Source organism: Parasteatoda tepidariorum, chromosome 12 (genome assembly GCF_982258835.1).
Source record: "Parasteatoda tepidariorum strain Cologne lab strain chromosome 12, Ptep-v5.0, whole genome shotgun sequence".
NCBI lineage: Eukaryota > Metazoa > Arthropoda > Arachnida > Araneae > Theridiidae > Parasteatoda > Parasteatoda tepidariorum.
Window position 1 is genome coordinate 21703071 of NC_141766.1, and position 12649 is coordinate 21715719.

The 12649-nt window shown below is 29.0% G+C and overlaps 1 protein-coding gene across 1 annotated transcript; it reads left to right on the plus strand.

Annotated features, from left to right (window-relative positions):
- Positions 1 to 1487: 1487 nt before the first annotated feature.
- Positions 1488 to 12246, plus strand: LOC107440694 (putative nuclear transport factor 2). Its single transcript, XM_016053680.5, has 4 exons — positions 1488 to 1731; positions 4098 to 4169; positions 7189 to 7287; positions 11265 to 12246. Exons 1-4 carry the CDS (start codon positions 1624 to 1626, stop codon positions 11376 to 11378), a joined length of 393 nt encoding a protein of 130 aa, XP_015909166.1. The 5' UTR covers positions 1488 to 1623; the 3' UTR covers positions 11379 to 12246.
- Positions 12247 to 12649: the final 403 nt, after the last annotated feature.

Genomic DNA, 12649 nt, shown 5'->3' on the forward strand with positions numbered 1-12649 from the left:
AACAGGAACCAAACAATTTTCAATTCTTTTTTTTTTTCATTAATGCTTTTTTTATCAACGAACTTACAGCACCATTTCGGTGAACTTTTGATTTCGTGATCGCATACTATAACGGATATTTATAACAGTAAAATAAATTTTTTAATGTTCAATTCATTGTAAATTAAAATGAAGATATTTAAGCCACTTGCGTACTTCATTTCAATGAATGAAGGCTTAAGAATGTGCAGAACTGTAACGTAACAGTTCTTGAACAGTCTTCTTCTTTATTGAATAGAATATATTTCTGAATATATAATATTCGGAAAACAAAAGCAAAGGATCATCAGATTTACTTGAAATAATGCATTTGTGTTGATTCTAATATTTTCTTGGTAAGTATTTTTTAATTTTGAATGATCAATTTTAATTAGAATTCAGCTATTCCGTTTTTAAGTTACATATTGAAATTCATATTACAATTGTAAAATTTTGTAGTAAGGTATGTCATCTCAAAGTTATGAAGTGATAATCTATGTATATATTAATTGAGAATTAAAATTTTAAATCTAAGAACATTTTATTTCGGGATTCTCCGGGCTTTATGAAGCAGGTAAGTGTTATGACTTTATAATAAAAAATTTCCTTGTAAATCATTTTTTTTCTAATTTGATGATAGTTCTATACAGAATGGTTTTCTACGTCTGATTAAGAGCTTTAAGATTAAAAAAAAAAAACAATCTCAATATGAAAATTTTCATTTCAATATGAGGAATTTTTAGGGTTAATTTTTTTTATTAAGCATTTTTAGGGTTAGTTTTTTTTAATTAAGCATTCTTTATCTTACCTTTTTAGTTTATAAGTAGTGATTTTTTTTATTGAAAAGTTAAACTTTTCAATAAATTTTGTCAAAAAACTTGTTTTTCAAAATTAAATTACATAAGATTATATGTTTCTGTAAACTTTATATACTCTATTGTTATGCTTGAAGCAATTTGATCCAAAAAATTATGGGATATAAAGTTTCAATAGACTATTCATATTAGGTCATTAAATTTAGTTGACCAATTTCTCAAAAATTAGGATTTCTCTCTAATAGGAATATAGATGCATATTATTTTCATTTATTCAGTTACAAATATTTTTCCTATGTGTTTTAAATAATCCTTCTTCAAAACAAAGAGATTCTATTTCGAGATATGTATTTTATATTGTCATTTGCATAAGAAGGAATATCATTTTTTTAAAAATTTAATAAGCCACATTAAAAAAGAAACGTAACCATGCCCACTGAAGAAATCTCCAAAGAACGTGTTGTTCTCCTAGCAGCCATTCGTCTCAAATAACAACGCCCCCTAAAGGTCGTTGTGTTCGTGAATGAGCGTTCTCGCTTACATCTCCTAATTCGCATACGCGATTTTCTAGCATGCAGTACTCACAACCGCGAAATTTTTACAAGCAGTAAGAACGGTTCCGAAAATATTAAAAAAAATTAATATTTTTATGGCATCGCAAGGACTTTGTTTTCTTTGCATTTCTGTTGTTGTTCCAAAGTTTCGGAATTCCGATCTGAAGTAATTAAGATATACAAGAAGTTTTGAAGGGAGGTGTTTCAAAAGTGTTGAATCACTCCACAGCTTCAAAATGTCTTGGAATCCGCAATATGATCATATAGGTCGAACATTTGTTCAGCAATATTATACGTGTTTTGATGATCCTTTACAAAGATCGACATTGGCCGATTTCTACGATGTAAGAAATTCGAATGGTATACTCAAGGAAATATTTTCTACAGTTCGTGTGTCGTTGCTCAGAGAAAAAAATATTGCTGATAAAAGCGCAATTACATAATCAGTTTCACAAAATTATGTTTATTTTATATATAAATGATAAAGATTTCATATAAAATGAGGGGATGTGACCGAAACGAAGTTTACTGTTCCAGTCTTATGGCTCTAGTCTTATAGACAATTTTTAGTCTTATCGCTTTCTCTTAATAAAATAAATTAGATTTCATATGAATTCAATTGCCATATCTTTAAAAGGAACCTAAGGAACTTCTCCCAAATGAAAATTGAAGTTTTGCTTTGAAAGGGGCTGTGATGGAGTTTGATAGTCCTTTATAATTTTCCTAAAATTATTTAATTTTCATAATGTACACACACAGATGTAGGTCCCGTAAATACTCAGGGAGAAAGGTAAAATAAATATAGCTGTCCGTGTCCCTGAAACGAGAAAAAGCTGGCATTAATACTATTTCATACCTACTTTGTTTTCGAGAAAAATTAAGAACCTTATTTATAGTGGGGCTCTCAGGAGAACTCCTCCAGACGTCAGTCTCGTGTCGTGGCGGATACCATGGTTATGAGAAAAAATCAATTTGAATAGGGGTGTAGAGTGAATAGTTTTGTCTTGATCTTTGCATTGGTCAGCGTGAGTAAACCAATTGACACCTTCGTTCCTCAATTGCACCTCCTTTAGAAATCTCTCACTTGTTATCATAGCAGCAGACAGCCCCAGACTTTTAGTCTGGAGGAGTTCTTCTCAAAACCGCACAATACCGTGATTTATTAATAGATTTAATCCTTATTCAAGAGTTTTACTAAGTAATAAATATTTTTTAATAAGTCTTGATTATGACAAACATTTATTTCTTGTGAAAACAAACTGGAAATGAAATGGTTTTACTATGAACTTTTTTTTCTTTTCAAGGGCACAAACTGTCCTGTGTAAAATAAAGAGTGGTAGAATAAACTAAACAATAGAAAACCAATTGACACCTTCGTTCCTCCATTGCACCTCCTTTAGAAATCTCTCGCTTGTTACCATAACTGCAGACAGCCCCAGACTTTTAGTCAGGAAGAGTTCTTCTCAAAGCCACACAATACCATGATTTATTAAAAGATTTAATCCTTATACAAGAGTTTTACTAGGTGATAAATATTTTTTAATAAGTCTTGATAATGACAAACATTTATTTCCCGTGAAAACAAACTGGAAATGAAATGGTTTTACTATGAACTTTATTTCTTTTCAAGGGCACAAACAAACCTGTATAAAATAAAGAGGGGTAGAATAAAATAAACAATAGAACTACCATACAAATTAAAATAAATAATAGATAATTTTTATAACGACTGCAATATCATTGCATTAAGTTTATAAATATTCATAGAAAATTCCTGATACTAATTTTTTAATTTATTTTATATTGTTTTACCAAAAATAATTATTAATTAGATTTTCAAAATACTTTTAAAACTTTGTTTTTGTTTACATAATTAATCATAGGTTCTGGCCATTAATTATGCCCCACTTGTTTTCAATAATTTAACCCCTTCCTCCCCTTTGTCACATGTAACCATGCTGTCTTTACTTCCCTTTTTCACACTGTATGACATAAATATATTAATAAATAATTACTAAGCATTTCTAATTTTTTAAAAAGAATTCTTATTGTTGAATATTGAGAACTTAATGAAGCAAGTAAAACAATTTCATTCAGCAGACAAAAACCTCCACAAACTATAACTTTACCATACTTCATATCCCTTAGTTAAAGCTATCGTAGCTATATCTATATATATATATCTAACTACCATAACTTTATTATTCATTTTTTGTTTATCATCGTTTGCTTCTTACTTTTTTTTGTCACAGAAGAAAAAACTCTATAAAAATATATTTCAATGATGTTTTAAGAAATTTCTACTTCATGTTAAAATATATCTTTCAGTCTATTTTTATCACTACTGAAGATTCACAATAAGTACAGAATACTTATATTTAAATAGAAGAAGCTTAATAGAAATAAACAAAAATATTTATCATATTTTAGTTGATTCTTGCTGTATTCGACTATTAAGCAACTAGACTTTTCAGCAACAAAAAACTGGTTTCTCCATGTTATTGAATGGGAAAATAGTGCATTGCACGGAAAGTTTTGTACAATTGTACCTAAGGGCTCAATACTTGGAGGGTTAAAACTGAACATTAAAATGTTATATTTAAATAAGAACTGAAATTGAACATTTAATATATTTCTTGCTGATTCATAAATGTACTTAATTTTTTTTTGTATGAATATCTATAAAAGAGTAAAAAAAATTATTTTTTAGGTAGAAAAATCTTTGATGACATTTGAGGATGTTCAGATTTGTGGAAGAACAAAAATAATGGAAAAGATAACGGTAAATGCATTAAATTCTCTAATAAATAAATTTACTACCTCTATATGCTTAACTGTTTCATACCCGCAAATAAGGCCAAACACATGGTAATTCGAACTTTTCTTTTTTTCCTTTAAGATTAAGGTTTGATTGTACTTGAATATTTTTCTTGGAGTCTAATCTCAGTGACATGCTTTTTCTTTTTTTGCACCTGGATTTGAAAATAACTATTCTTATGCCTTTTTGTACTGTCTACACTAGTGATCACCTAACCACTGATTACGAGCTAACCAGTAGATTGCGGGGACATTTTTATTGAATTGCAGTAAATTTTCAAAAGTTCTGTTTTTATATGAACTAACTCTTTTTGGCAAATAATTCATTTTAATAACTGCTGCAATTTAATGACAATCATTCATGTGTGTTAGATTAAGTTTTGCCTCTTTAAATGAGTGCCTTCTATGCTGATTCTGAAAATGAGGAAAACCGTGAATATGAAAACAAGCCACAGCTCTGTGAAAATGTAAAGTGTTTGTGATCTAATTTCTTAATATTTTAAAATTTAATGCGACATTGCATTTGCATTATTTGTGCTCATAAAAATTTGTCAGACTTAAAAAAAAAACAAACATATTTATAATTGAAGTAAATAACTGCATATTTATATGCAAATAAATTAACGAAATAAAACTATAAGTTAGCTGTATTCCAGAATTTTTCTCATGAAGGCTTTTTTTCTGAATGTTCTGCTAATACGCAGTAGGGAATAATACCTAAACTAATATATGACTGTGAGGTCAATTTTTGTCAATTAGTAAAAGCCATTGGAGTTTATTATTAAAATGTCAAAATGAAAAGAAGCCACAATTTTGTGAAAATGAAAAGCATTTGTAAATTAATTCTTAATATTTAAAAATGTATTGCTACTTTGTATTATCTGGGTGCATAAAGATTTGCAAAATTGAAAATTACTCACTGATTTGCATTGAGGTGGAAAACTTCACAATATTTTTGATATTTAAAAATTTATGATCTACTTGTCCGTTATAAAGCCCAGATAATTCTTTTTGGCATTTGACTGATATGACACATATAGTTTAAAATAATTATAGATTTGCCTCGCTTGTCATTTTATTTATGGCTTTTCGATTTTCCTTAGTGAAAGAAGTTTGAAAAATGTACTTAACATTTTGGTGTGCAGAACTTAATTCCTTCACTCGGCTAATAATAAAAAAAATTTCTTTTTTAAAGTCTGCTGTATTGTTCGGTAGCTCATGGTAGGATTTCAACGTAGTACAGCAGCTCAGATGTTTTGAAAATTTAACGACCACTGATCTAAACCAATATTTAATAAGTACCTTTTTTCTCAAATCCTATACTATGAAAAAAATTTTTTTTTTGATTTTCCAATGATAAATCTTTAGTGATTTCTGAAGTTGGTAAAATAACTGATTAATTTATTCTCTTTTTTAACTGCCTTGTGCTGATATCAAATACAATTTAAATTTCAATATTATCGGTTTTGTGGTTTTTATGATTTTTAGCATTACCCTATTAGGCACCAAAGCTTTTGCTATGAGTAGTACTATATATTTTTTTCTACTTTGCTGCTTAATTTAAATTTTATAAATTTTCTGACTGATAATCTTATATATAAATATTTTTTACATAAAAATCTTATATATACATATACATTCTTGTATAAAATATAAAATTATTTTTATAATATTTTAAATTTTGTGACAAAATCATTTTTATGAGAATGAAAAAATATTTTCAAAATTCTTAAATATCATGATGAAAATAGGCATAATTGGACAAATTTGTGAAATTTTTTTTCTATTTTCCTACTTGAACATTATTGTTAAAAATAGTTTTCGCTGTCAATGTGAAAAATCTGTGTAATTAAGTTCTTTTTAATATCTATCAAAAACTAATAAAATTTTTTTTTTTACTAGTTGTTATTAAATGATCTACTGAACCATCTCCCTACAATAATTTAGCTGTGGAGTTTCACTCACGCTTCACTCACATCTTTTTTCACTCGAGATTCAAAGATTAAAGTTTCTATTATTTATTACTATTATTCTAATCTGATCTGTAGTTTTTGTTCTTTGTTTTGGCTTAATTATTTTATTACTAATTGAATTCGCTCACGCTTTAACTCCCTTTAACATTGAATATAATAGGATTCTCCACTTCTTAGTTAGGTTGCTTTTTTTTTATGTGGTAGCGCTCTGAGTTTTTGAAAAGTATTATCTTAGAATTAAAACATTAACAAATAAGCCAAAATATTAAGGTCTGGAATGATATTGTTCAACCGGCCAAGGCTCACAGTGGGCTGTATAAGTAAGTATCTTAGAGGCATATGGTATATAATATTTTTATCACGTGTGAAATATTCCTAATTGAAAGAAACACATATTTAGAAAAAATTGTAGTTTAATTATAATACTTTTTCATTAATCTACTTCTCTAACAAGGAATAGCTATTTTTAAATATTTATATGTTATTTTTTAATGCTTACTTAAGTGTTAATACTTTATTTGTTTCTTTATAATTCAACACTTTCTTTTCTGCCACGTCATTTGTTAAGTAGATTTTGATTGTATTAAAGATATATATGATTGAAATAACTATTTATAGAACTTGTATAAAATTCAGGGCATCCAACCTTTTACACTTTTTAGGAAAATTTCTTGTATTAGCTACGTTTGTATTTTAATGGATGATTCTTTGTTTTGTAAAGTTGATATAAAGTTTTTTTCCACACCACTTCATATAAATAATCCAAATCTTTATAAGATTCGCCACTTTGTTCCAGCACTGTCATGATGAGGCTTTTAAGATGTTGGCAAAATTACCAAAAGTTCTGAAAGCTTTGGTTTTTAACTATCTACCTCTCTGTAAAATATTTTGCAAAAGGCATAATAGTTGGCAGACCTGAAAATAAAGTAATCTAAATAATGTTACATTCTTAAATGTTTTTTTTAGGTTTTTGTGAAAAGTTTTTCTTTAACAAAGTTTTTTTTTTTTCAGAGTCTTACATTTCAAAAAATAGCCCATAGTATAACTTCTATTGATACTCAACCAATGTTTGATGGAGGAATTTTAGTATGTGTTTTAGGACAACTTAAAGTAGGTTTTATGAATATTACAATTATTAACTCTTGATTAATATATGATTTATTGAAAAAGTTAAAAATTTTATTTAAATCTTTTTAAAGCATGGTTGTGTTCAGTATTTTATGGTTATTCATCTAACCTATAACACAAAAAGCTTAGTAATTATTAGATTGCGAAGACCTTTTTAAAAAAAAATTTTTTTTGGTTAGATTTTTTTTATATTTGAGGGTTTATGTCTTCCGCTTTATAATAGTAGGCACTTTGTTTTTATGTTGAAATAAATACATGTTGCAAAATCTCCATTTTAGCAACATAACTTTTTTAAATCAATAAAAAAATTGAAATTATAAAAATTATGCAAAATAAGTTACTATTGAAAAAATGTATGTTTTAAACCCATAATCTTATAGTATGAAATCCTAGTTATAAAGTAATACAGTTTGTTCTTAGATTTAAAAACTAAATTGTAAAATAATAAATGCCTAAAGATCCTAAAATATATTTCAGGGCGAGATTGGGGTGCTGACTCTAAGACTATCAGCACTACTTACATGATTCTTATAAATCCTATTCTGGAATACGGTTTTCCAGTTTAGAGCTGTGCTCCAAACATGACTATCCGAAAACTTCAATGGGTCCAGCTTAGTGTAGCCTGCATAATAACAGGGCTTCGAAACAGTTGCCCAAATGGAATAGTTCTTTGTGTGGTAGATCTGTAACCTCTCAGCCTCAGGTGAAAGATTAGTATGAAGTATTTTTCCAAGCTCACTAGTGATGGGACTCAAAATCGAACTTCCGATGGAGTGGAGCAATAACCAAAGATTAAAGAAAAGTGGCCCTCTGAGCTTGGCTGATTCAAATAATTTGATTGACAAGTATGTCATACAGCATAGTTTGAAACAGAGCATTGACCCTTTGGTAGGTTTAAATGGAGTCTATTTCCACACTGATCTTCCTTCCCAAGTGAGCAAGAAATCAGACGTCTCCGCTTATTTGAAACAACTGGCCCTTGAAATAATAAACATCCCTGTGGATTTCATCATAATATATACAAATAGAAGTAAAGATGAACGTGACCGCTCCGGTAGTGGAATTTATATTTTATCCCAAGAATGTACAACAAAATTAAATATAAGAAATCCAGACTGTTGTTCAGTCTTCAGAAGTGAGCTGATTACCATTGCTGTCTTGATTCAATTCTGTCTTCTCCCTACTCGTCTGCCTAATGGATCTTGTCTAACAGCCAAAGTTCTATATAGCACCTTACTAAATGGCATAAAGTGGGTGATAGTACAGGAAGGGCAATCATTAACAAACTGGAGTATCTTTCATCCTTTCGTGAGGTGCAATTCCATTGGATATCATCCCACGTATACATTGGTAATGAGACGGCAGAATTTTGGTTAAAGAGGTTGCTGGTAAGCTGTTGGAAATACCCGATTCACTAACTTAATTGGAGCTGTTCTCAAGAGCTAAAAATGCTTTTTGGACCATCCCAACCGTTCACTAATGGTACCAGGGAAAGTGCCAAGGGATTGCTTTAACACTCAGGTTTTGTAAATGAGACCAGACGGTCATCACCAGGCTTATCAGTGAACATTTGCAATCTGTTTTATTCCGATGGAAAAAGGGTTTTCCCTAGCTGTGTGCTGACCTTCAGGCCACCCCTGACCATATGCTAGATTGTCAGGGCCTTTTAAGGCACGGTTTTTTCACAAACCCAATTCTAGTGTTAGACCTTCTTAGAGTAACAGATTTCATAGACCTGATTTAGCGTTGCCAAACAATGGAGGTGTGCAACAACAACAACAAATTGTAAAATAGTTTATTTTCTTTTGTTTAACAATTATCATTAAGAGCTACTCATAAAAATAATTCAATTGTAATAAAAATAGCAAGTTCCATTCAGGATTCTCTCAATGCATTAAACAATAGAAATAATATACAGTTGAACCTCACTGACTCAAACCTCTATTTCGGGAATTTTTCGATAATTCATTGAAAAGAAAAGAATTTTTTTTTAATTCACAAATATATATTTTTCTGGAAACAGAATTTTTTTTTTAAAAAGAGAACTAATCAAAAATTTGTAAGGAAAACTCTGCATAAACTTTAAAATGAAAGGATATAATAATTGCAAACAACACTATGAAAGCTAAAATAAATGTCCATTGATTCCAAAAAAAGGGGAGTTAACTCTTGTTTATTGTGTCCTAATCAGTCTTAAGACAGTTGCAATGCATATGAACTGACTACCCATCTCCAATACTTTCTATTGATTTTTATTCTCCAAGATTCTTGAGGGGCTGGTGTGGCATTAACTAAACAGATGATGAAGACATAGACAGGAATGAGATGGGTGGTTCTGCATTTACTGCCTGAAAGTTTATTAAAAGGAAATCATCCTGAGTGGCTTTAATGAAGAATTACTTATCATTTTAACTGTGCAACAAGAGGTGAAAGGTACAGCATGTGAATGTATGTCTGTGCTGTTTTCTGTTTAAACTGTCGTGTACCATCCCTGAAAAAGTTAAGAAATCCCTTTAGGTCATTTTAAGAAGGTGAGATCATTTGCAAGTCCTCTATTTAAAATGGTCATCTATTTAATTACATAGATGAACTTTTATTAAAAAAGAAAGCTGATACTTTTACAAAAAAATGAGGTTATTTAAATTTCAAAGGCAGTAATGATTGGTTGGAAAATATAAAAACTGTAACAACATTACGTATTTTAAGATGTGTTGCGACACCCTTTCTCTAAAATGGATTCAATAGCTTGCTACATACTTTTTCCAAAAACATGAAGATTAAGTTTAACTATAGAATCACGCACTACTGACTGCAAGTTATGGTTGGTATAAATTCCACTACTGTTTAATGATTGGGTTGGCAACAAGTGTTTTTTTTTAAATTTAAACACTCTGCGTATAATCAAATGTTTTATATCATTATAAAGAGTATGATTTGTTCTACCAGAATCTGTTTTCTTTCTTTTTTTGTGTTTATTTATAACACCTTTCAATAAAAGTCTTAATTGCACAAAAGGTGATTGTGACATTTGAAGAGGGTGTCATGCCATAGTAGAGTTGAGTTCCAAATGCGGTAAGTCAAGTCAAAAATACTTCTCATTCTTGCTGTCCAGTTGACTTTGATGAAGAACAATTAAACCAACTTTTGTTCAAAAATTCACATTAAACCATGAAGGAACTGACGTAGAAAATGGGCTGCTCCTACTCTTTAACCTTTATAACTTTTTTAAAAGAACTGCTAGAATTTAGTTGCCACAACCTAATACAATTTTTTCGATATTATATTAACATTATTTACCTAGTTTAACAAATTATAGACTGATGAGCTGGAGAAATAATTCTCTTGTTAAAAAAAATAAAAATAGTTGATGCCCAACCTGTAATCTATTTTTTAAAGTAAAGAAGCCACAGATAAGTTTAGAAAAATATAATTTCATTAATATATTGATTTGGATGTAAATATTTTCATTACAGTAGGGAACCGATTATCCGGAACGATCGGGACCATCGTTATTCCGGATAACTGATTTTTCCGGTTTTCTGAATCGCTACAAAAAGCCGTTTTCTTTATTGTTAAACCCAAGTAAAAAAAATTTTTTTTCGAAATAATCTTAAAAAGAAGAAAAAACGATGGAGTAATACACTAATGATTATTTCCAAAATGATGGTAAGGTTCAATCTTTCAAAAAAGAAAGAAAAATCCTAAAATCTTATAAGGGAAAAAAAAGTTTTTTTTAAAAAAATGGCGGGAAAATTTATTGAATTTCGTTCCGGTTTTTTGGTTTTCCGGATAATTGGTTCTGTACTGTATTTGGCATTTAGATGTGTCAGAGTTGATAAAATTAGCCACATCAAAAGTTGTGACTTGCGAAGTACAGGTTGGGCATCCCTAATATAGAGGATTGCAATTGTTTGACCTTGATGTTAGATAAAGTTAATGTATTTAAATTTTCATTGCAGACTGATGATGATCCACCTCATACTTTTCATCAAATATTTGTGCTCAAAAGTCTAGCAGAGAGCTTCTATGTGGAACATGACATATTTAGGTTAGGTTTGCATCATTTGGGATGAATCTACCTAAACCTGTGGTTTTAAATGTGTGCTGTTGTGAAGGGGAGTTTCAGCTCTGGTGCAATCAACTAGCCTTAATTATGCTTACTTGATTCTCAGCATATGGTTGGGATTTTGTGAAATGTACTATGATCGTCAAAAACGCTATCAATATTATCATTTTTGTTTGTGTATCTAATGCACTAATTTAAACTTGGAGTAATCCTAAAAAATATTTTCCTTCACTAGTCTCAAAAGTTTAATCATCACTTGTGAGATACTATTTACTGCATTATATGATGATATATTTTTGAAATATATGAATTAATTTAACTTTTTATTAAAAATGACCAAATCTTTTAAGGTGATTATTTTAAATTAAAAATTTATTTGGTGTGCTTACTTAATAAGTAAGCTTATTTTAGTTTTGACAATGCATTAAATGTCTAAATTTATCTGTGAGTGTTGTGTTTGGCCATAATAATTGTTGAAGTATCGTGTTTGTGTGTATATATCTTTATTTGTGTAATTATATATTTCAGCTAATGTTTGAAATGTTGCAATTGACTTCAATTGCTCATAAGATTTATCAAATTATGCATTATTTGGCCAATTTGCAAAGTAGAATGTTATGGCAATACATGTTTCATGTTATATTTGCATACTTATTATTAAACATAATGAATAATTGATATATTTTGGGAGTGTTATTAGGAATGAACTGCTCTTTTATGAACCTTGTACTACTGTAAGGAACAAAGAAAAAAAGATAACACTCCTCTCTTATTTAAGCAATTGATTTATAAGTTTACACTTCTATTTAAATTCTTGTTAATTATTTATGTTATAAAGTTTTTTATTGTGAAATAAAATAAATTTTTTACTTGCATTTTTTTGCAGAAACATTTCTTCTATAAATATTTGAATATATTTTCACATACTGTCGTTACAAATAAGTAGCAATCTCGACCTAACTGAGCTAGAAATCTGCATCATGAAGGAAAGGTGTTAATATATCTAAAATATTATTTCTGAAAAATATTTTCAGAATTTTCTAATACTTGTAGGTTTTGTTAATTATAAGAACCTAATATTAACATAATCACTAACATTCAAAATGAAACCAACTTTGCTTCTTTTAATTTTGTTCTTGATTGTGTCAATTTTATTTAGTGGGAACAAATACTACTTGAATGTACAACATTTTAGACAATATTTTCAAGCATTTGCTCTAGTTTCTAGCTTTGTAGTACATAAAATATAATCATAAATTATAGTTTGGAAAAAAATGT

Coding starts and splice junctions, on each gene's coding strand:
- LOC107440694 (XM_016053680.5), top strand. CDS start 1,624: ATGTCTTGGAATCCGCAATATGATCATATAGGTCGAACATTTGTTCAG. Junction 1,732..4,097: donor CATTGGCCGATTTCTACGAT/GTAAGAAATTCG, acceptor ATTATTTTTTAG/GTAGAAAAATCTTTGATGAC. Junction 4,170..7,188: donor AAATAATGGAAAAGATAACG/GTAAATGCATTA, acceptor TTTTTTTTTCAG/AGTCTTACATTTCAAAAAAT.